This window comes from Eubalaena glacialis, chromosome X (genome assembly GCF_028564815.1).
Source record: "Eubalaena glacialis isolate mEubGla1 chromosome X, mEubGla1.1.hap2.+ XY, whole genome shotgun sequence".
In the NCBI taxonomy this organism is placed as follows: Eukaryota; Metazoa; Chordata; class Mammalia; order Artiodactyla; family Balaenidae; genus Eubalaena; species Eubalaena glacialis.
Genome location: NC_083736.1, coordinates 79,688,886 through 79,713,790, shown reverse-complemented (window position 1 = coordinate 79,713,790; position 24,905 = coordinate 79,688,886). Strand labels below are relative to the sequence as shown.

Here is a 24,905-nt window from a genome sequence, read left to right as displayed (position 1 = left end):
GGCAAGCTACAGTGCTGGACACCCTATGCCAAACAACTAGCAAGACAGGAACACAGCCCCATCCATTAGCAGAGAGGCTTCCTAAAATCATAATAAGGCCACAGACACCCCAAAACACACCACCAGATGTGGACCTGCCCACCAGAAAGACAAGATCCAGCCTCATCCACCGGAACACAGGCACTAGTCCCCTCCACCAGAAAGCTTACACAACCCACTGAACCAACCTTAGCCACTGGGGACAGACACGAGAAACAACGGGAACTATGAACCTGCAGCCTGCGAAAAGGAGACCCCAAACACAGTAAGTTAAGCAAAATGAGAAGACAGAGAAACACACAGCAGATGAAGGAGCAAGGTAAAAACCCACCATACCTAGCAAATGAAGAGGAAATAGGCAGTCTACCTGAAAAAGAATTCAGAGTAATGATAGTAAAGATGATCCAAAATCTTGGAAATAGAATAGAGAAAACACAAGAAACATTTAACAAGGACCTAGAAGAACTAAAGAGCAAACAAACAGTGATGAACAACACAATAAATGAAATTAAAAATTCTCTAGAAGGGATCAATAGCAGAATAACTGAAGCAAAAGAACGGATAAGTGACCTGGAAGATAAAATAGTGGAAATAACGACTGCAGAGCAGAATAAAGAAAAAAAAAAATGAAAAGAACTGAGGACAGTCTCAGAGACCTCTAGGACAACATTAAACGCACCAACATTTGAATTATAGGGGTCCCAGAAGAAGAAGAGAAAAAGAAAGGGACTGAGAAAATATTTGAACAGATTATAGTTGAAAACTTCCCTAATACGGGAAAGGAAATAGTTAATTAAGTCCAGGAAGCACAGAGAGTCCCATACAGGATAAATCCAAGGAGAAACACACCAAGACACATATTAATCAAACTATCAAAAATTAAATACAAAGAAAACATATTAAAAGCATCAAGGGAAAAACAACAAATAACACACAAGGGAATCCCCATAAGGTTAACAGCTGATCTTTCAGCAGAAACTCTGCATGCCAAAAGGGAGTGGCAGAACATATTTAAAGCGATGAAGGAGAAAAATCTACAACCAAGATTACTCTACCCAGCAAGGATCTCATTCAGATTTGATAGAGAAATTAAAACCTTTACAGACAAGCAAAAGCTGAGAGAGTTCAGCACCACCAAGCCAGCTTTACAACAAATGCTAAAGGAACTTCTCTGGGCAGGAAACACAAGAGAAGGTAAAGACCTACAGTAACAAGCCACAAACAATTAAGAAAATAGGAATAGGAACATACATATCGATAATTACCTTAAATGTAAATGGATTAAATGCTCCCACCAAAAGACACAGACTCGCTGAAAGGATACAAAAACAAGATCCATATATATGCTGTCTACAAGAGACCCACTTCAGACCTAGGGACACATACAGACTGAAAGTGAGGGGATGGAAAAAGATATTCCATGCAAATGGAAATCAAAAGAAAGCTGGAGTAGCAATTCTCATATCAGACAAAATAGACTTTAAAATAAAGATTATTACAAGAGACAAAGAAGGACACTATATAATGATCAAGGGATCGATCCAAGAGGAAGGTATAACAATTGTAAATATTTATGCACCCAACATAGGAGCACCTCAATACATAAGGCAAATACTAACAGCCATAAAAGGGGAAATCGACAGCAACACAATCATAGTAGGGGACTTTAACATCCCACTTTCACCAATGGACAGATCATCCAAAATGAAAATAAATAAGGAAACACAAGCTTTAAAAGATACATTAAAGAAGATGGACTTAATTGATATTTATAGGACATTCCATCCAAAAACAACAGAATACACATTCTTCTCAAGTGCTCATGGGACATTCTCCAGGATAGATCATATCTTGGGTCACAAATCAAGCCTTGTTAAATTTAAGAAAATTGAAATTGTATCAAGTGTCTTTTCAGACCACAACGCTGTGAGACTAGAAGTCAATTACAGGAAAAGATCTGTAAAAAATACAAACACATGGAGGCTAAACAATACACTACTTAATAACCAAGTGATCACTGAAGAAATCAGAGGAAATCAAAAAATACCTAAAAACAAATGACAGTGGAGACAGGATGACCCAAAGCCTATGGGTTGCAGCAAAAGCAGTTCTAAGAGGGAAGTTTATAGCAATACAATCCTACCTTAAGAAACAGGAAACATTTCAAATAAACAACCTAACCTTGCACCTAAAGCAATTAGAGAAAGAAGTACAAAATACCCCCAAAGTTAGCAGAAGGAAAGAAATCATAAAGATCAGATTGATCAGAAATAAATGAAAAAGAAATGAATGAAAAAATAGCAAAGATCAATAAAACTAAAAGCTGGTTCTTTGAGAAGATAAACAAAATTGATAAACCATTAGCCAGATTCATCAAGAAAAAAAGGGAGAAGACTCAAATCAATAGAATTAAAAATGAAAAGGGAGAAGTAACAACTGATACTGCAGAAATACAAAGGATCATGAGAGATTACTAAAAGCAACTCTATGCCAGTAAATTCGACAACCTAGAAGAAATGGGCAAATTCTTAGAAATGCACAACCTGCCGAGACTGAACCAGGAAGAAATAGAAAATATGAACAGACCAATCACAAGCACTGTAATTGTAACTGTGATTAAAAATCTTCAAGCAAGCAAAAACCCAGGACAAGATGGCTTTACAGGCGAATTCTATCAAACATTTAGAGAAGAGCTAACACCTATCCTTCTCAAACTCTTCCAAAATATAGCACAGGGAGTAACACGCCCAAACTCATTCTAAAAGGCCACCATCACCCTGACACCAAAACCAGACAAAGATGTCACAAAGAAAGAAAACTACAGGCCAATATCACTGATGACATAGATGCAAAAATCCTCAACAAAATACTAGCAAACAGAATCCAACAGAACATTAAAAGGATCATACACCATGATCAAGTGGGGTTTATTCCAGGAATGCAAGGATTCTTCAATACATGCAAATCAACCGATGTGATACACCATATTAACAAATTGAAGGAGAAAAACCATATGATCTTCTCAATTGATGCAGAGAAAGCTTTCAACAAAATTCAACACCCATTTATGATAAAAACCCTGCAGAAAGTAGGTATAGAAGGAACTTTCCTCAACATACTAAAGGCCATATATGACAAACCCACAGCCAGCATTGTCCTCAAAGGTGAAAAACTGAAACCATTTCCAGTAAGATCAGGAAAAAGACAAGCTTGCCCACTCTCACCACTATTATTCAACATAGTTTTGGAAGTTTTAGCCACAGCAAGGAGAGAAGAAAAAGAAATAAAAGGAATCCAAATTGGAAAAGAAGAAGTAAAGCTGTCACTGTTTGCAGATGACATGATACTATACCTAGAGAATCCTAAAGATGCTACCAGAAAACTACTAGAGCTAATCAATGAATTTGGTAAAGTAGCAGGATACAAAATTAATGCACAGAAATCTCTTGCATTCCTATACACTAATGATGAAAAATGTGAAAGTGAAATTAAGAACACACTCCCATTTACCACTGCAACGAAAAGAATAAAATATCTAGGAAGAAACCTACCTAAGGAGACAAAAGACCTGTATGCAGAAAATTATAAGACACTGATGAAAGAAATTAAAGATTATACAAATAGATGGAGAGATATACCATGTTCTTGTATTGGAAGAATCAACATCGTGAAAATGACTCTACTACCCAAAGGAATCTACAGATTCAATGCAATCCCTATTAAACTATGACTGGCATTTTTCACAGAACTAGAACAAAAAATTTCACAATTTGTATTGAAACACAAAAGACCCCAAAGAGCCAAAGCAATCTTGAGAAAGAAAAATGGAGCTGGAGGAATCAGGATCCCTTACTTCAGACTATACTACAAAGCTACAGTAATCAAGGCAGTATGGTAATGGCACAAAAACAGAAATATAGATCAATCGAACAGGATAGAAAGCCCAGAGATAAACCCATGCACATATGGTCACCTTATCTTTGATAAAGGAGGCAAGCATGTACAGTGGAGAAAAGACAGTCTCTTCAATAAGTGTTGCTGAGAATACTGGACAGCTACATGTAAAAGAATTACGTTAGAACCCTCCCTAACACCATACACAAAAATAAACTCAAAATGGATTAAAAACCTAAATGTAAGGCCAGACACTATCAAATCCTTGGAGGAAAACATAGGCAGAACACTCTATGACATAAATCACAGCAAGATCCTTTTTGACCCACCTCCTAGAGAAATGGAAATAAAAACAAATATAAACAAATGGGACCTAATGGAACTTAAAAGCTTTTGCACAGCAAAGGAAACCATAAACAAGACCAAAAGACAACCCTTAGAATTGGAGAAAATATTAGCAAATGAAGCAACTGACAAAGGATTAATCTCCAAGATTTACAAGCAGCTCATGCAGCTCAATATCAAAAAAACAAACAACCGAATTCAAAAATGGGCAGAAGACCTAAAGAGACATTTCTCCAAAGAAGATATACAGATTGCCAAAAACATATGAAAGAATGCTCAACATCAGTAATCATTAGAGAAATGCAAATGAAAACTACAATGAGATATCATCACACACCGGTCAGAATGGCCATCATCAAGAAATCTACAAACAATAAATGCTGGAGAGGGTGTGGAGAAAAGGGAACCCTCTTGCACTGTTGGTGGGAATATAAATTGATACAGCCACTATGGAGAACAGTCTGGAGGTTCCTTAAAAAAACTAAAAATAGAACTACCATATGACCCAGCAATCCCAGTACTGGGGATATACCCTGAGAAAACCATAATTCAAAAAGTGTCATGTACCAAAATGTTTATTGCAGCTCTATTTACAATAGCCGGGACATGGAAGCAACCTAAGTGTCCATCAACAGATGAATGGATAAAGAAGATGTGGCACATATATACAGTGGAATATTACTCAGCCATAAAGATAAACGAAATTGATTTATTTGTAGTGAGCTGGATGGACCTAGCGTCTGTCATACAGTGTGAAGTAAGTCAGAAAGAGAAAAACTAATACCATATGCTAACACATATACATGGAATCTAAGAAAAAAAATGTCATGAAGAGCCTAGTGGCAAGACAGGAATAAAGACACAGACCTACTAGAGAATGGACTTGAGGATATGGAGAGGGGGAAGGGTAAACTGGGACAAAGTGAGAGAGTGGCATGGACATATATACACTACCAATCGTAAAATAGATAGCTAGTGGGAAGCAGCCGCATAGCACAGGGAGATCAGCTCAGTGCTTTGTGACCACCTAGAGTGGTGGGTTAGGGAGGGTGGGAGGGAGGGAGACACAAGAGGGCAGAGATATGGGAACATATGTATATGTATAACTGATTCACTTTGTTATAAAGCAGAAGCTAACACACCATTGTAAAGCAATTATACTCCAGTAAAGATGTTTAAACAAATAAAAATAAATAAAATCAGTATACCGAAATATGTTGTGTTTCTATACACTAATGATGAACTATCTGAAAGAGAAATTAATAAAACAATTCCATTAACAATTGCATCAAAAATAATAAAATACCTAGGAATAAATTAACTGAGGAGGTGAAAACTTGTACACTGAAAACTATAAGAAGAAGACACAAATAAATGTGAAGATATTCTGTGCTCATGGATTGGAAGAATTTTTATTGTTAAAATGTTCATATTACCCAAAGCAATCTTCAGATTCAATTCAATCCCTTTCAAAATTCCAATGGCGTTTTTCACAGAAATAGAACAAACAATTCTAAAATTTGTATGGAATCATGAAAGACCCTGAATAGCCAAAGCAATTTTAAGAAAGAAGAACACAGCTGGAGACATCGTTCTCCCTGATTTCAAACTATATTACAAAGCTATAGTAAACAAAACAGTATGGTATGGCCATTAAAAACAAACGAATAGATCAATGGAACAAAATAGAAATAAACCCATGCCTATACGGTCAACTTCTTTATGACAAAGAAACCAAGAACATACATTGGGGAATGGACAGTCTCTTTGACAATTTGTGTTGGGGAAACTGGACTGCCACAGGCAAGAGAATGAAACTTGACCACTATCTTACACCATACACAAAAATTAACTCAAAATGGATTAAAGACTTGAAAGTAAGACCTGAAACCATAAAACTCTTAGAAGAAAACAGGAAGCATATGCTCCTTGACATCCATCTTAGAGATTTTTGGGGGGGGCGGGTTTACACTAAAAACAAAAGCAACAAAAGGAAAAATAAACAAGTGGGACTGTATCAAACTAAAAAGCTTCTGCACAGCAAAGGAAATGACTAACAAAATGAAAATGCAGCCACCTGAATGGGAGAACATATTTGAAAATCATATATCTTGGAAGGGGTCAATATCTAAAACATATAAGGAACTCACACAACTCAATAGCAAAAACAAAAATCTGATTAAAAATTGGACAGAAGAACTGAATAGACATTTTCCAAAGAGCATATAACAAGGGAACAACAGGTACATGAAAGTATGCTCAGCATCACTAATCATTAGGGAAATAATACAAATCAAAACAACAATTAGATATCACCTCACACCTGCTAGAATCGCTATTATCAAAAAGACAAGAGGGAAGTATCAGTGAGAATGTGGAGAAAAGGGAACACTTGTGCCCTGTTGGTGGAAAAGTAAATTGGTGCAGCCTCAATGGAAATCAGTGTGGATGTTCCTCAAAAAGTGAAAAATAGAATATGATACCAAATTCCACTTTTGGGTATTTATCTTAAAAAAACAAAAACACTAACTCAAAAAGATATCTGCAGTCCGACATTTATTGCAGCATTATTCACAGTAGCCAAATTATGGAAACAACCTAAGTGTCCATTGACAGATAAATGCATAAGGAAAATGTTATATGTATGTAACACACACACACACACATACACACACACACACACACACACAGTGAAATACTATTCAGGCATGAAATAATGAAACCTGTCCTTGATGACAACATGGATGGGCCTTGACTGCATTATGGTAAGTGATATAAGTCAGGCAGAGAAAGACAAATACTATATGATCTCATATGTGAAATCTAAACAACGACAATAACAACAAAACAAGTTCGTAGATAACAGAGAATAGATTAGTGGTTGCCAGAGACAGTGGGTAAGGGGTGAGCAAAATTAGTGAAGGGAATCAAAAGGTAGAAATTTCTAGTTACAAAATAAATAAGTCATGGGTATGTAATGTATAATATGGTGATTATAATTAATAATACTCTATTGCATAGTTGAAAGTTGCTAAGAGAGTAAATCTCAAAAATTACAGGAAAAAATCCTATAACTATATATGCTGACATACTTTAACTAGACTTACTGTGGTGATCATTTCTCCATATATACAAACATCAGATCACTATGTTGTACAGCTGAAATGAATAAAATGTTGTATGCCAATTATATCTCAATTAAAAATATAAAATAAGTTGAAAATTTTTAAATTTTAAAAAAAGGACAATGGAGAGATACTTGTGATACAACTGCCTTGTATCTTGACTGTACCAATGTCAATATCCAGTTCTGATATTGTCCTATAATTTTTCAAAATATTAATTTTGGGGAAACTGGGTAAACATGTCAACTATAAAAATGCAGAAGGCTGCAAATAATAAAAGAACTTATTTGGGAGTCTAAAGAATTGCAATTCAGGAGATACATATTTGGATAAAACTGAAAGAGTGATCCAGGGAAGAGAAAGAGTATTTTACATAGGCAAAAGCTGCGAGGCTGTACTCTGACACAAGAAAAGAAATATTTGTCTTTAAGGGATGGCTGTCATGACTTGTTTTACTGTAAGGGTTCAATAAGTATCTTGAGTTTCTGCAGATCTTTGGCTGTCTTCTTTAGGACACCAACTGGTCAAAAGGTCAGCTTCCATCCAGGCTGACATGTGCTAACTTCCTCAGTGGCCTTCCAGCTCCATTTTATTTTATTTTATTTTTTTTAACGTTTTTTATTGGAGTATAATTGTTTTACAATGGGGTGTTAGTTTCTGCTTTATAACGAAGTGAATCAGTTATACATGTACATATATCCCCATATCTCTTCCTTCTTGCATCTCCCTCCCTCCCACCCTCCCTATCCCACCCCTCTAGGTGGTCATAAAGCACCGAGCTGATCTCCCTGTGCTATGCGACTGCTTCCCACTAACTATCTATTTCACATTTGGTAGTGGATGTATGTCCATGCTACTCTCTCACCCTGTCACAACTCACCCCTCCCCCTCCCCATATCCTCAAGTCCATTCTCTAGTAGGTCTGTGTCTTTATTCCCGTCTTGCCACTAGGTTCTTCATGACCTTTTTTTTTTTTCCCGTAGATTCCATATATATGTGTTAGCATACTGTATTTGTTTTTCTCTTTCTGACTTACTTTACTCTGTATGACAGACTCTAGGTCCATCCCCAGCTCCATTTTAGAAAGTTCTCTTAGCAATACCAAATTCATTCTGGTTTTCCTTTCACAAAATGTATGTGAGATATCTCTACATTATTTCTCACATCTGCATATGAATCTACAGTATCTCAAATAAAAGAAGTTTAATAAAAAGTATATGTAAAGAGGTCACAATAACGTTTAATTTGAATGGTTACTCTCTTATTATTCCACACATTCCATCTGAGGGCCCATACGGTGAACCCACTGAAAAAAGTCCTAAAACTTCATAAGCTCTTTTGAAATATCTTAGCCTATTTATTGATTTATTTATTTATTTATTTATTTTAATTATTTATTTATTTATTTATTTTTGGCTGTGTTGGGTCTTCGTTTCTGTGCGAGAGCTTTCTCCAGTTGCAGCAAGCGGGGGCCACTCTTCATCACGGTCCGCGGGCCTCTCACTATCGTGGCTTCTCTTGTTGCGGAGCACAGGCTCCAGACGCACAGGCTCAGTAGTTGTGGCTCACGGGCCTAGTTGCTCCGCGGCATGTAGGATCTTCCCAGACCAGGGCTCGAACCCATGTCCCCTGCATCGGCAGGCAGATTCTCAACCACTGTGCCACCAGGGAAGCCCCTTAGCCTATTTATTTTTAAACAGAAGGAATCACCACATTTTGAAAGAAGCTGATGAAAACGACTACTTTTTGGATCTATTCTATAACACAGAGAGTCAAACTTTATTTTTTAATTGGATAGAGTTTATTCTAAAGCAGTGTTTCTAAATATACTGCATGTAATTGTCACCATTGGACACGAATGCATCCTGCTAACTTTACCTGAGAGCTTTCCTTTCTCTGATCCTATGTTCACAAACTACCTTTTCTTTATAACTTGATTTCCTGCGTATGTCTTACCTACATGAAAAAATATGTTCTTTATGCATTCATAAGAATGCATGGCAGTTACGTTTTTCATTTAATATTAATAAATTGACATTATGGTTTAATTCATCAATCTCACTGAGCTTAGTTGATTTCCCTCTTAGAGGTTGGTTGAGCTTGGTTGATTACTCCCTTGTAGATGAAATCCACTCTCAATGGGATGGCAAAAATCAGGATTCTGAGTTAATCATTTGACTTTTCAACTGTGGTGAAATAACTTTGGGGGCAATATCCAGTAACCAGTCTACGTTACTGAAAACATTCTGTTCAAATTGCTATTGGGATTATATAAAAATTTATATAAATTATTCTAAACTATAAACTCTTTGAGGAGAGATGGTATGTCACATTTTCCCATTACTGTATACCTACATGTAGCATAGTTTCTGGTGCATGTTGTTGAATACGTACCACTCAATATATGTTGTTGGATAAATGAATAAATGAATTAATTAATATTAGTATTCATCAATGTTCCACATTTATTTTATTTTATTTACTTATTTATTTTTGACCGCACTGCACAGGCATGCAGGATCTTAGTTCCCTGACCAGGGATTGAATTTGTGTTCCCTGCAGTAGAAGCGTGGAGTCCTAACTACTGGACCACCAAGAAATTCCCAACCAAATTTATTTTAGAGGTAAAATTACACGAGTCATTTGAGTCATAAAATTTGTATTCCTGGTAATTTAGTATAGACACATAGCTCCATTTGCCAAAAATCTCTCAACAAAATGTTATATCACCCCAAAAAACTTACTGTCATTATTTCAGCATATGCATTCAGCTTTCTGTCACAGATGTGTTTAGTTCAATGAAAGAATGGTGAGAAATTTTATCATTAGATAACATTACACCAAAGACTGGAAAATCTCATGATACTGTTTTGTTTCCACTGTCAACAATTCCCTGTACTCCCATTGTTCTTTTGTAACCAGCTTTGTTATTTCAGGGAACAGGCAATCAAAGGCTAGTTCCCCAGCATATATCCTATGGTCATAAATCTTTGTCTAAAATGTCATTCATAGGTTTGAAATTATTTTTTCCCATGGCTCTTTAAATATGTTGTCCAATTCTTAATGTTTCCAATGACTTTTCACCTGGGAATTGTAGTCAGGATGACATCAGAAACTGCTGATTATATCATTTCTTTAATATTGCCTTATTTCCTTACTAACCCCAGGTTTACAGGAGATCATAAGTGTAGTGCCAGAAAGTAAGATTTATGTGAATTCTATAAGACTAAAAGTTTGCTTTTGCCTCTTATATAATTAAAGTCTGCCAAAAATTAGTCTGAAAAAGCAGTTACACAGAAAATTCCTTGGTCAACCATGTGGAAAATATAATTACATTTTGAAACTTACTCTAATTCCACCCTTCAAATCCACGCTTTGTGGTTGAATTATCATAGAGCTTTTCTAATACTTTATATAAAATTTCATGCTGTTAGATTTTAATAATGATATATTTGTACACATTATATTAAAAGCTAATAATATCATTCAGCATAATTCAACTTTTCAAGGAAAATTAAAAGGTTACCAAGGTAAAGATAAGATTATCCCTGAATTTCTCTCTATATGCTAATCTCTGTAGCTCTCATTGTAAATAAAAGTCTCAGTGCTAAAAAAGTTTGTTTTTAATACATAGTACCTTACTAAAACATTGCCAGTTTAGTATTTTGGAGAGCAATAAATTTGAAACACTTTATGTTTCATCTCTAAAATCCACCCTCAGAACCTGGGGGAAGAGGAAAAGTGGACACTTGATGTGTGAGAATTGAGGTAGTGTATATATGTCAAATTCTCACATCTTTTGGCATTCACTACTGTCTTCTACTATAACTTACTGTTTCTGGCTTTCACATAAACTAGAAGTACATAAAGAAGAGGTGGCCACAGGAAAATAGTACATTACTAGAATTTATAAAAGCCTACCTCTATTCATAAATGTTAGAGTCAATATGAGATGTTTGGCAAGCACACCGCCATCTTGTTTCAATGTCATCAGGCATTATAGTTGGATAATTTTTCCTTATGACTATCCTAAACCTCTCACAAGTACCCATTTTACTTCCTAGTATGCCATCAGAAGAAAGAGATAAAAACTCAACTACTCTGCTACTTTTCTTTTTTTTTTTTTTTTTTTACTTTTTGTATGTTTTTTTATTTGCTCCAGGTGGGGTCTGAACTGTCACTTGCCCGCACTCTGGATTTTTTCTGACCCCACCGCAAGGAGCCCTCGAATTGGCTAATGTGAGAAATTGGGAATGAAGACCCCCCTCATCCTGCCATCTTGCCGAGGGAGTCTCCTTTTCGAAAAAAATCAAAAGGTTATCTCATGAGCCTGGATGGATCCCACTCTCAGCTTTCCACGGTCCCGACCACTGAATTTCACCCCCTTTTTTGGCAGGGAGAAACGGGAGAATGCTGTTCCCAAATTCTCCTCCTTCACCTTGTTAAACACCAAGGGGAAATAAAAAAAACCCACCACGGTAACGGTTCACCTCCAAGCTGTCTCCCTTTCTCCATCCTTGGTTAAAACCCTTTGCACATAAGGCAGTGTGGAAGCTGATGTTTTTACTCATCTCGCTGTTGTAAAGCACCATTATGAAGTTGGGTTGTACAGTAGTTAACAGTTTTTTTTTCAGCCAGGGTGGTCTTTATTGCCTTTCCCTTGGGCTAAGCCAACACAAAGTCCTTCTGGAGACTCAAGCCCCACAGCAGGAGATGCTGGGAGATGCTGAGTTACTGCTGTCCCACCCACTTCCTCCTCAGGAGCCCCAAGTCCCACTCCTTCCTGCGCTCAGGCTGAGAAGAAAGCCAAGGTGATTGCAGTAATGAATGCTGTCGAAGAAAACCAGGGGCCCACCGAGTCTCAGAAGGTGGAGGAGGCCAGTCCTCCTGCTGTGCAGCAGCCCACCGACCCCGCATCCCCCACTCTGGCCACCACGCCTGAGCCCGTGGGGGCTGACGCTGGGGACAAGAACGCCGCCAAAGCAGCTGATGATGAACCGGAGTACGGGGACGGCCGGGGCTTTGGCATTGGGGAGCTGGTGTGGGGGAAATTGCGGGGCTTCTCCTGGTGGCCAGGCCGCATTGTGTCTTGGTGGATGACGGGCCGGAGCCGAGCAGCAGAAGGCACCCGTTGGGTCATGTGGTTCGGAGATGGCAAGTTCTCAGTGGTGTGTGTGGAGAAGCTGATGCCGCTGAGCTCCTTCTGCAGCACCTTCCACCAGGCCACCTACAACAATTAGCCCATGTACCGCAAGGCCATCTACGAAGTACTGCAGGTGGCCAGCAGCCGAGCGGGGAAGCTGTTCCCGATGTGCCACGACAACGATGAGAGTGACACTGCCAAGGCCGTGGAGGTGCAGAACAAACAGATGATCGAGTGGGCCCTGGGAGGGTTCCAGCCCTCTGGCCCCAAGGGCCTGGAGCCCCCAGAAGAGGAGAAGAACCCCTACAAAGAAGTTTACACAGACATGGGGGTTGAACCTGAGGCAGTTGCCTATGCACTGCCCCCACCAGCCAAAAAGCCCCGAAAGAGCACAACTGAAAAGCCCAAGGTCAAGGAGATAATTGATGAACGCACAAGAGAGCGGCTGGTGTACTAGGTGCGGCAGAAGTGCCGGAACATCGAGGACATTTGCATCTCTTGTGGAAGCCTCAACGTCACCCTGGAACACCCTCTTTTCATCGGAGGAATGTGCCAAAACTGCAAGAACTGCTTCCTGGAGTGTGCGTACCAGTATGATGATGATGGCTATCAGTCCTACTGCACCATCTGCTGCGGGGGGCGCGAGGTGCTCATGTGCAGGAACAACAATTGCTGCAGGTGCTTTTGCATTGAGTGTGTGGATCTCTTGGTGGGGTTGGGAGCTGTGCAGGCAGCCATTAAGGAAGACCCCTGGAACTGCTACATGTGCGGGCACAAGGGCACCTATGGGCTGCTGCGGCGGCGAGAAGACTGGCCCTCTCGACTTCAGATGTTCTTCGCCAATAACCACGATGAGGAATTCGACCCTCCGAAGGTTTACCCACCTGTCCCAGCTGAGAAGAGGAAGCCCATCCGGGTGCTGTCCCTGTTTGATGGAATCACTACAGGGCTTCTGGTGCTGAAGGACTTGGGCATTCGGGTGGATCGCTACATTGCTTCCAAGGTGTGCGAGGACTCCATCACAGTGGGCATGGTGCAGCACCAAGAGAAGATCATGTACGTCGGGGATGTCCGCAGCATCACACAGAAGCATATCCAGGAGTGGGGCCTGTTCGATCTGGTGATTGGGGGCAGTCCCTGCAATGATCTCTCCATCGTCAACCCTGCCCGCAAGGGACTCTACGAGGGCACTGGCCGGCTCTTCTTTGAGCTCTACCGCCTCCTGCATGATGCGCGGCCCAAGGAGGGAGATGATCGCCCCTTCTTCTGGCTCTTTGAGAATGTGGTGGCCATGGGCGTTAGTGACAAGAGGGACATCTCGCGATTTCTCGAGTCCAACCCTGTGATGATTGATGCCAAAGAAGTGTTAGCTGCACACAGGGCTCGCTACTTCTGGGGGAACCTTCCTGGTATGAACAGGTCGTTGGCATCCACTGTGAATGATAAGCTGTAGCTGCAGGAGTGTCTGGAGCACGGCAGAATAGCCAAGTTCAGCAAAGTGAGGACCATTACTACTAGGTCGAACTCTATAAAGCAGGGCAAAGACCAGCATTTCCCCGTCTTCATGAATGAGAAAGAGGACATCTTATGGTGCACTGAAATGGAAAGGGTGTTTGGCTTCCCTGTCCACTATACCGACGTCTCCAACATGAGCCGCTTGGCGAGGCAGAGACTGCTGGGCCGGTCGTGGAGCGTGCCTGTCATCCGCCACCTCTTCGCTCCGCTGAAGGAATATTTTGCTTGTGTGTAAAGGACGTGAGGGCAAACCGAGGTAGTGACACAAGGTTAAACAAACAAACAAAAAACACAAAACACAACAAAATACCAAGAACGTGAGGATGGAGAGAAGTATCAGCACCCAGAAGAGGAAAAGGAATTTAAAACAAACAAAAAAAAAACCCACAGAGGCAGAAATACCGGAAGGCTTTGCCTTGTAAAAAGGGTTGGACATCATCTCCTGATTTTTCAATGTTAATCTTCAGTTCTATTTAAAAACAAAACCAAGCTCCCTCCTCACCCTCCCACCCCCTTTTTTTCGGTCAAACCTTTTGTTTTCTACTCTTTTCAGAGGGGCTTTCTGTTTGTTTGGGTTTTTGTTTCTTGCTGTGACTGAAACAAGAGGGTTTATTGCAGAAAAAAAAAATCAGTAACAAAAAATAGTAACATACCTTGCAGAGGAAAGATGGGAGAGAAGGAAATTCTATAGAAATCTATATATTGGGGTCTATTTTGTTTTGTTTTGTTTTGTTTTTTTTTACTATATATCTTTTTTGTTGTTGTTGTCTCTAGCCTGATCAGATAGGAGCACAAGCAGAGGACAGAAAATAGACACTCAGGTGGCAGAGTTCCCTCCCAGCCACTGAGCTGTCTTGCCAGCACCATTCCTGGTCATGCAAAACACAACCCAACTAGCAGCAGAGAGATGAGAACACCACACAAGACCCTTTTATACAGTATTCAGGTGCCTACCACACAGGAAACCTTGAAGAAAATCAGTTTCTAGAAGCTGCTGTTACCTCTTGTTTACAGTTTATATATATATGATAAATATGAGATATATACTCTGCTACTTTTAAAATAATTAAAGATTATATTACCTTTCAGCTCTTCTTTGCATCAACTGATTTAAATTCTTATAATCTTGTTCTTGTAGGTTGTTTCTTAATTTCAGACTCACATTTGCTCTTTTCTTGATATATTTAAAGTCTCAGCATTTTAATAACATGGATATATTCTGAATATTTTAGGATTTAACTGTCTTGTTAAGAAAAAATTATATTTCTATTTTAAAAACTCATTTAGTCATGAACTCTATTTAAATTTTCTAAAGATTTAGATAGAAACATAAATGTTAATTTTAAGTGAAGACATTGAATGGTCATTTCTATGATTTATTATATAATCTCTTAACATTTATAACCATTGTAACTTTTACTATTTCTTTTCCTTTCAGTGAAAATAATCTGACGTTTGGCTAACTCACCCACTGCATTGAATTATTAACACTTTAAATGTAGAGATTATTTCAATCATTTAAAGTGCTTGAAATTCAAGCACTAAACAATTTTTAAAAAATATTAATTCGCCTTCAATGTTTTCAATGAAAATTTTTATACATTTTACAGTTAAAGTTTGTCAATTTTTAACCTGTATATACTGTGACTATGTTTCTTAGATGGAAAATAAAATTAACTTTATATCAGTTCTGAACTAGGTCATATATATGTTATCAAAATATCAAATGCTAGCATGTAAGAGGTATGTATTTGGAAGGTCCTCAATATGAATTATTGTTACTTAACATTTAGATGGAATGTTTTATTTCCAAAATGCTTATGTAAACACTGGCTTCATCATGCAAGTAAACAGCAAAACAGATACCAGCTATTTGCTACCAGTTTAGTGATCTTTAACTATATTTTTTAGTGATAAGGCTCTGGTAAGAAAGTGATTACATTCTATTTCATACTGCATCCTTCTTCGGTAAATTAGTGCCTCACCTATATTTACATTTGCAAAGTATATTTTGAGGATACACGGCTGATCTCACTTACTATGGTCACTTTTCTGAGTGCCAGGCAGAAAGATACATGAGTGACATCTAACTTCTCAAGGATGACACTGCAGGGAAAACACTTTTTATGATCTCACTTTTCAGAAATCCAAATCAAAAACCTAGATGTATACTAAAGCATTGAGATGATTTACAATCACACTCAACATTCCCTGGTTTCCACCAGATTAGTTCCATGGTGATTTTAAGCAATAGGGAAAAGAGTGATTCTAGCTAGAACAGTGATTGAAACAACAGTTGGAATGTTGAAAGAGACAGTCTTCCTTGCAATTCTTGTTATCTTGCCGAATTACAAAGAAAGGTAGGCTCCAACTGCTTTCTTCCCAAACCATTTCTCAGGATCAAGTTTACAATGAACAATCTTGAGTGATAAACTTGACAATGCTTGACACTGTTTGACATAAAAGAAGTGGATTACCCAAGCTCTATATTCCCAACTGTTATGCAAATTCCCTGTTTGTATCCTTCTGGACCATATAGCATTTCCCCTAGGAAATTTAGAGGCAAGAGAACCTTATGCAAAAATGTCGATGCTCATGATGCCTGCTGTGCCATAAGCAGTAAATTCTTCTCTCTCTGTCCCAGGAGTCATATGTGTTCTGCCAGCATCAATGAATCAGTTATAGGCTAACTGAGCAACTTGTAAATAAAGTAAAATCAAATCCCAGGCCTAACAGAGAGCATATCAGAATCACTTGTTGGGGATCTATAAAATTACATATTACTTTATACTATCCACTTCTAGAATGACCTTCCTTATGACCATGAGAATCGCTGCCGATAGATGGTTATTCACTACTTACGATTGGTGACAGCTATATCACTATGTGCTGAACATTAAAAAAGTTGAGAACCAGTAGCCAGCAAGTTAACCTTTGTCCCCTTAACATTTCTTTCATTGGTAAACTTTGCTCCTCCTTCCCATCCTTTTAATTATGGAACCCAGGTTTTTCATAGATAAGTGTATTAGACCTGAATGGTCTTTGGCATTTTAAAATTGGAAATAAAAATTCCTTAACCAAAAGTCACAATAAAAAATAGCAAATTGATCTTGAATTGAGGTGCTGTGTGCAGTGTTTCTTCACGTGGTCCCCAAGGTAAGGTGTCAGTGCAGTGGTTTCGCACTAGGAACTCTGGTCTGAAGGGCCAGGGACAAGTCTTCTATATGCAGCAAACTATGAGCAAGTGAAACTAGACTCTTTTATCTCCAATTTGTATGCAGTCATATGGCCTCCTTACAGCTCCAAGAATAAATCTGGCTGTGCCATGCAGCTTGAGGGACTTTGGTTTCCCAACCAGGGGTCAAACCTGACCCCTGTGTTGGAGCACTGAGACCTGGCCACTGGGCCACCAGAGAATTCCCAACCCTAGGGAATATTAATTGGTGTGAGCTCTCCCAGAGGTCACTATCTTAGCACCAAGACCTGGCTCCACACAACACAGTGCAAGCTCCAGTGCTGGAACACCTCAGGCCAAACAACCAGCAAGACAGGAACACAGACCCACCCATAAGGAAACAGGCTGCCTAAAGTTATATTAAGCTCATAGGTACCCCAAAACACACCCCATGACATGGTCTTGCCCCCAGAGGAACAAGACACACCTCCACACATCAGAGCACAGGCACCAATCCCTCCTACCAGGAAGCCTGCACAAACTCCTGGACCAACTGCACCCACGAGGGGGCAGACACCAGAAGTAAGAGGAACTATGACCCTGCAGCCTATGGAAAGGAGGCCACAAACACAGTAATTTAGAAAAAAATGAGATGACAAAGAAATATGTTGCAGAAAAAGAGCAAGGTAAAAACCTACAAAACCAACTAAATGAAGAGGAGACAGGCAATCTACCTGAAAAAGAATTCAGTGTAATGATAGTAAAGATGATCCAAGATCTCAGAAAAAGAATGGATGTATGGATCAAGAAGGTACAAGAAATGTTTATCAAAGACCAAGAAGAAATAAAGAACAAAAAAATAGTGATGAACAATAAAATAACTGAAATGAAAAATACACTAGAAAGAATCAATAGCAGAATAACTAAGGCAGAAGAAAGGATGAGTAAGCTGGAAGATAGAATGGTGGAAATAATTGATGTGAAACAGAATAAAGAAAAAAGACTGAAAACAAATGAGGACAGCCTCAGAGACCACTGGGACTACATAAAACACAGGAACATTTGAATTATAGGGGTCACAGAAGAAGAAGAGAAAAATAAAATGTCTGAGAAAATATTTGAAGAGATTATAGTTGAAAACTTCCCTAACATAAGAAAGCAAATAGTCACCAAAGTCCAGGAAGCACAGAGAGACCCATACAGAATAAACCCTTATGAAAAACATGCAGAGACACATATTAAGCAAATTAACGAAAATTAAATACAAAGAAAAAATATTAAAAGCAGCAAGGGAAAAGCAACAAATACCCAACAAGGGAATCCCCAGAAGGTTACAGTTGATTTTTCAACAGAAACTCTGCAGGCCAGAAGGGAGTGGCATGATAAATTTAAATTGATGAAATGGAAAAACGACAACCAAGATTATTCTACCCAGGAAGGGTCTCATTCAGATTTGACAGAGAAATCAACACCTTTACAGACAAGCAAAAGCTAAGTGAATTCAGCACCACCAAACCAGCTTTACAACAAATACTAAAGGAAGTTCTCTGGGTAGGAAACACAAGAGAAGAAAAAGACCTACAAAAACAATCCCAAAACAATTAAGAAAATGGCAATAAGAACATACATATTGATAATTACCTTAAATATAAATGGATTAAGTGCTCCAGAAAAAAAGACACAAACTGGCTGAATGGACAAAAAACAAGACAGTATATATGCTGTCTACAAGAGACCCACTTCAGACCTAGGGACACATACAGACTGAAAGTGAGGGGATGTAAGAAGATATTCTACGCAAATGGAAGTCAAAAGAAAGCTGAAGTAACAATACCCATATCAGAGAAAACAGACTTAAAAATAAAGACTGTTAAAAGAGACAAGGAAGGACAATATATAATGATCAAGGGATCAATCCAAGAAGAGGATATAACAGTTGTATATATCAATATTTATGCACCCAACATAGAAACAGCTCAATACATAAGGCAAGTGCAAACAGCCATAAAAGGGGAAATCGAAAGTAACACAATAATAGTGGGGAACGTTAAACCCCACTTACACCAATGGACAGATGGTCCAGACAGAAAATTAATAAGGAAAAACATGCCTTAAATGACACATCAGACCAGAAAGACTTAATTGATACTTATAGGACATTCGATATGAAAGCAGCAGAATACACTTTTTTCTCAAGTGCACATGGAACATTCTCCAGGATAGAGCATATCTTGGGTCACAAATCAAGCATTGGTAAATTTTTAAAAAATTGAAACCATATCAAGCATCTTTTCTAACCACAACGCTATGAGATTAGAAATCAATTAGAGAGAAAAAAAAAACCTGTAAAAATCACACAACATGGAGGCTAAACAACATGTTACTAAATAATCAATGGATCACTAAAGAAATCAAAGAGGAAATCAAAAAATACCTACAGAAAAAAGACCATGAAAACATGATGACCCAAAACCTATTAGATGCAGCCAAAGCAGTTCTAAGAGGGAACTTTATATCAATACAATCTTACCTCAAGAAAAAGAAAAATCTCAAATAAACAACCTAACCTTACACCTAAAGCAACTAGAGAAAGAAGAACAAACAAAACCCAAAGTTGGTAGAAGGAAAGAAATCATAATGATCAGAGCAGAAATAAATAAAATAGAAACAAAGAAAACAATAAACAAGATCAATGAAATAAAAGCTGGTTCTTTGAGAAGATAAACAAACTTGATAAACCTTTAGCCAGACTCATCAAGAAAAAAAGGGAGAGGAATAAATAAATAAAATTAGAAATGGACACCATAGGAATACAAAGCATCATAGAGATTACTACCAGCAATTATATGCCAATAAAATGGACAACCTAGAAGAAATGGACAAATTCGTAGAAAGATACGACCTTAAAAGACTGAAACAGGAAGAAATAGAAAATATGAATAGACCAATCCCAAGTAAGGAAATTGAAACTGTGATTTAAAAGCTTCTAGCAAACAAAAGTCAAGGACCAGAGGGCTTCACAGGCAAATTTGTACATTTAGAGGAGAGTTAACAACTATACTTCTGAATCACTTCCAAAAATGTGCAAAGGAAGGAAAACTCCTAAGCTCATTCTATGAGGCCAAAATCACCCTGATACACAAACAAGACAAAGACATCACACACAAAAGAGAAAATTACTGGCCAATAACACTGGTGAACATAGATGCAAAAATCCTCAAAATACTAGCAAACCAAATCCAACAACACATTTAAAGGATCATACACCATGATCAAGAGCGATTTATCCCATGGATGCAAGGGTTTTCAAATATCCACAAATAAATCAGTGTGATACACCACATCAACAAATTGAAGAAGAAAAACGATATGATCATCTCAATAGACACAGAAAAAATTTTGACAAAATTCAACACACATTTATGATAAAAACTCTCTAGAAAATAGGCATAGAGGGAATCTACCTCAACATAACAAAAGCCATATGCGACAAACCCACAGCAAATATCATTCTGAATTGTGAAAAACTGAAAGAATTTCCTCTACAATCAGGAGCAAGACAAGGATATCCACTAGTGAGACTATTATTCAACACAGTTTTGTAAGTCCTAGCTATGGTAATCAGAGAAGAAAAAGAAAGAAAAGGAATCCAAATTTGAAAAGAAGAAGTAAAACTGTCACTGTTAGCAACTGACATGATACTATACATAGAAACCCCTAAGAATGCTGCCAGAGTACTACTAGAGCTCATCAATGAATGTGGTAAAGTTGCAAGATACAAAATTAATACACAAAATCTCTTGCATTCCTATACACTAACAATACAAGATAAGAAACAGAAATCAAGGAAATAATCCCATTTACCATTGCCTCAAAAAGAGTAAAATACCTAGGAATAAACCTACCTAAGGAGGCAAAAGACATATACTCAGAAAACTATAAGATACTGATGAAAGAAATAAAAGATGACACTAACAGATGGAGACACACACAATGTTCTTGGACTGGAAGAATAAATATTAGGAAAATGACTATATACCAAAAGCAATCTACAGATTCACTGCAATTCCTATCAAATTACCAATGGCTTTTTTCACAGAACTAGGACAAAAAAATTTACAATTTGTATGGAGACACAAAAGACCATGAATAGCCAAAACAATCTTTTTTTTAAATCTTTATTGGAGTATAATTGCTTTAAAATGTTGTGTTAGTTTCTGCTGTATAACAAAGTGAATCAGCTATTGTATACATATATCACCATATCCCCTCCCTCTTGCACCTCCCTCCCACCCTCCCTATCCCACCCCTCTAGGTGGTCACAAAGCACCGAGGTGATCTCCCTGTGCTATGCAGCTGCTTCCCACTAGCTATCTATCTTACATTTGGTAGTGTATATATATCCATGCTAATCTCTCACTTCATCCCAGCTTACTCTTGGCCCTCCACATGTCCTCAAGTCCATTCTCTACATCATTAGATTCCATGTATATGTGTTAGCATACGGTATTTGTTTTAATCTTTCTGACTTACTTCAGTCTGTATGACAGACTCTAGGTCCATCCACCTCACAACAGATAACTCAGTTTCTTTACTTTTTATGGCTGAGAAATATTCCTTTTTATGGAATAAGTGGTATTCCACATCTTCTTTATCCATTCATCTGTCAATGCTACCATGTCTGGGCTATTGTAAATAGCGCTGCAATGAACACTGTGGTACATGTATCCTTTTGAATTATGGTTTTCTCAGGGTTTATGCCCAGTAGTGGGATTGCTGGGTCATATGGTAGTTCTATTTTTAGCATTTTAAGAAACCTCCATACTGTTCTCCATAGTGGCTGTATCAATTTACATTCCAACCAACAGTACAAGAGGGTTCCCTTTTCTCCACACCCTCTCCAGCATTTATTGTTTGTAGATTTTTTTGATGATGGCCATTCTGACCCATGTGAGGTGATACCTCATTGTGGTTTTGATAGGCATTTCTCTAATAACTAGTGACGTTGAGCATCTTTTCATGTGTTTGTTGGCAATTCGTATGACTTCTTTGAAAAAATGTCTAGTCTTCCACCCATTTTTGGATTGGGTTGTTTGTTTACTTGATATTGAGCTGCATGAGCTGTTTGTATCTTTTGGAGATTAATTCTTTGTCAGTTGCTTCCTTTGCAAATATTTTCTCCCATTCTGAGGGTTGTCTTTTCATCTTGTTTATGGTTTCCATTGCTGTGCAAAATCTCTTAAGTTTCATTAGGTCCCATTTATTTATTTCTGTTTTTATTTCCATTTCTCTAGGAAGGGGTTCAAAAGGGATCTTGCTGTGATTTATGTCACAAAGTGTTCTGACTATGTTTTCCTCTAAGAATATTATATGTCTGGCCTTACATTTAGGTCCTTAATATATTTTGAGTATATTTTTGTGTATGGTGTTAGGAAGTGTCCCAATTTCATTCTTTTACATGTAGCTGTTCAGTTTTCCCAGCACCACTTATTGAAGAGGCTGTCTTTTCTCCATTGTATATTCTTGCCTCCTTTATCAAAGATAAGGTGACCATATGTACGTTGGTTTATCTCTCGGCATTCTATCCCTTTCCATTGATTTATATTTCTGTTTTTTGCCAGTACAATACTGTCTTGATTATTGTAGCTTTGTAGTATACTCTGAGGTCAGGGAGCCTGATCCTTCCAGCTCCGCTTTTCTTTCTCAATATTGCTTTGGTTATTGAGGGTCTTTTATGTTTCCAAACAAATTGGGAGACTTTGTTCTAGTTTTGTGGAAAATGTCATTGGCAATTTGATAGGGTTTGCATTAAATCTATAGATTGCTTTGGGTAGTAAAGTCATTTTCACAATGTTGATTCTTCCAATCCAAGAACATGGTATATCTCCCCATCTGTTTGTATCATCTTTAATTTCTTTCATCTGTGTCTTATAGTTTTCTGCATACAGGTCTTTTGTCTTCTTAGTTAGGTTTATTCCTAGGTATTTTATTCCTTTTTTTGCAATGGTAAATGGGAGTGTTTTCTTAATTTCCCTTTCAGATTTTTCATCATTAGTGTATAGGAATGCAAGAGATTTCTGTGCATTAATTTTGTATCCTGCTACTTTACCAAATTCATTGATTAGCTCTCGAAATTTTCTGGTAGCATCTTTAGGATTCTCTATGTATTGTATCATGTCATCTGCAAAAAGTGAAAGTTTTTCTTCTTTTCTGATATGGATTCCTATAATTTGTTTTTCTTCTCTGATTGCCATGGATAAAACTTCCAAAATTATTTTGAATAATATTGGTGAGAGTGGGCACCCTTGTGTTTTTCCTGATCTTAGAAGAAAGGGTTCAATTTTTCACCATTGAGAGCGATGTTGGCTGTGGGTTTGCCATATATGGCCTTTATTATTTTGGGGTAGGTTCCCTCTATGCTACTTTCGGGAGAGTTTTTAACATAAAGGTGTGTTGAATGTTGTTGAAAGCTTTTTCTGTATCTATTGAGATTATCATATGGTTTTTATCCTTCAATTTGTTAATATGGTTTATCACATTGATTGATTATTGTACATTGAAGAATCCTTTCATTCCTGGGATAAACCTCACTTGATCATGGTGTATGATCCTTTTAATGTGCTGTTGGATTCTGTTTGCTAGTATTTTGTTGAGGATTTTTGCATCTATGTTCATCAGTGATATTGGCCTGTAGTTTTTTTGTGTGTGTGACACCTTTGTCTGTTTTTGGCATCAGGGTGATGGTGACCTCAGAGAATGAGTTTGGGAGTTTTCCCCCCTCTGCTATATTTTGGAAGAGTTTGAGAAAGATGATAGGTGTTTTCTCTAACTGTTTGATAGAATTCACCTCTGAAGCCATCTCGTCCTGGGATTTTGTTTGTTGTAAGATTTTTAATCACAGTTTCATTTTCATTACTGTGACTTGTCTGTTCATATTTTCTATTTCTTCCTGGTTCAGTCTTGGAAGACTGTACTTTTCTAATATTTGTCCATTTCTTCCATGTTGTCCATTTTATTGGCATATAGTAGCTTGCAGTAGACTCTCATGATCATTTGTATATCTGCAGTGTCAGTTGTTACTTCTCCTTTTTCATTTCTAATTCTTATGATTTGAGTCTGCTCCCTTTTTTTCTTGATGAGTCTGGCTAATGATTTATCAATTTTGTTTATCTTCTCAAAGAACCAGCTTTTAGTTTTACTCATCTTTGCTATTGTTTCCTTCATTTATTTTTCATTTATTTCTGATCTGGTCCTTATGATTTCTTTCCTTCTGCTAATTTTTTTTTGGTTGTTCTTCTTCTTCTTCTTTCTCTAATTGCTTTAGGTGTAATGTTAGGTTGGTTTTTTGAGAATTTTCTTGAGCTAGGAATTTATTCCTATAAACTTCCCTCTTAGCACTGCTTTTGCTATGTCCCATAGTTTTTGGGTTGTCGTGTTTTCATTGTCATTTGTTTCTAGGTATGTTTTGATTTCCTCTTTGATTCCTTCAGTGATCTCTTGGTTATTTAGTAGTGTATTGTTTAGCCTCCATATGTTTGTAATTTTTACAGTGTTTTTTTTTCCTCTAATTGATATCTAGTCTCAAAGCATTGTGGTTGGAAAAGATACTTAATAAGATTTCACTTTTCTTAAGTTTTCTGAGGTTTGATTAGTGATCTAAGATATGATT

General features: G+C 37.7%; 1 protein-coding gene across 1 annotated transcript; it reads left to right on the top strand.

Annotated features, from left to right (window-relative positions):
• The first annotated feature begins 12,211 nt into the window (after positions 1-12,211).
• On the top strand, positions 12,212-14,296 carry LOC133081623 (DNA (cytosine-5)-methyltransferase 3A-like). The gene is given in 1 exon segment (XM_061177898.1): positions 12,212-14,296. A coding segment is annotated over 1 exon segment (2,070 nt). The 5' UTR covers positions 12,212-12,226.
• The last annotated feature ends 10,609 nt before the right edge of the window (positions 14,297-24,905 follow it).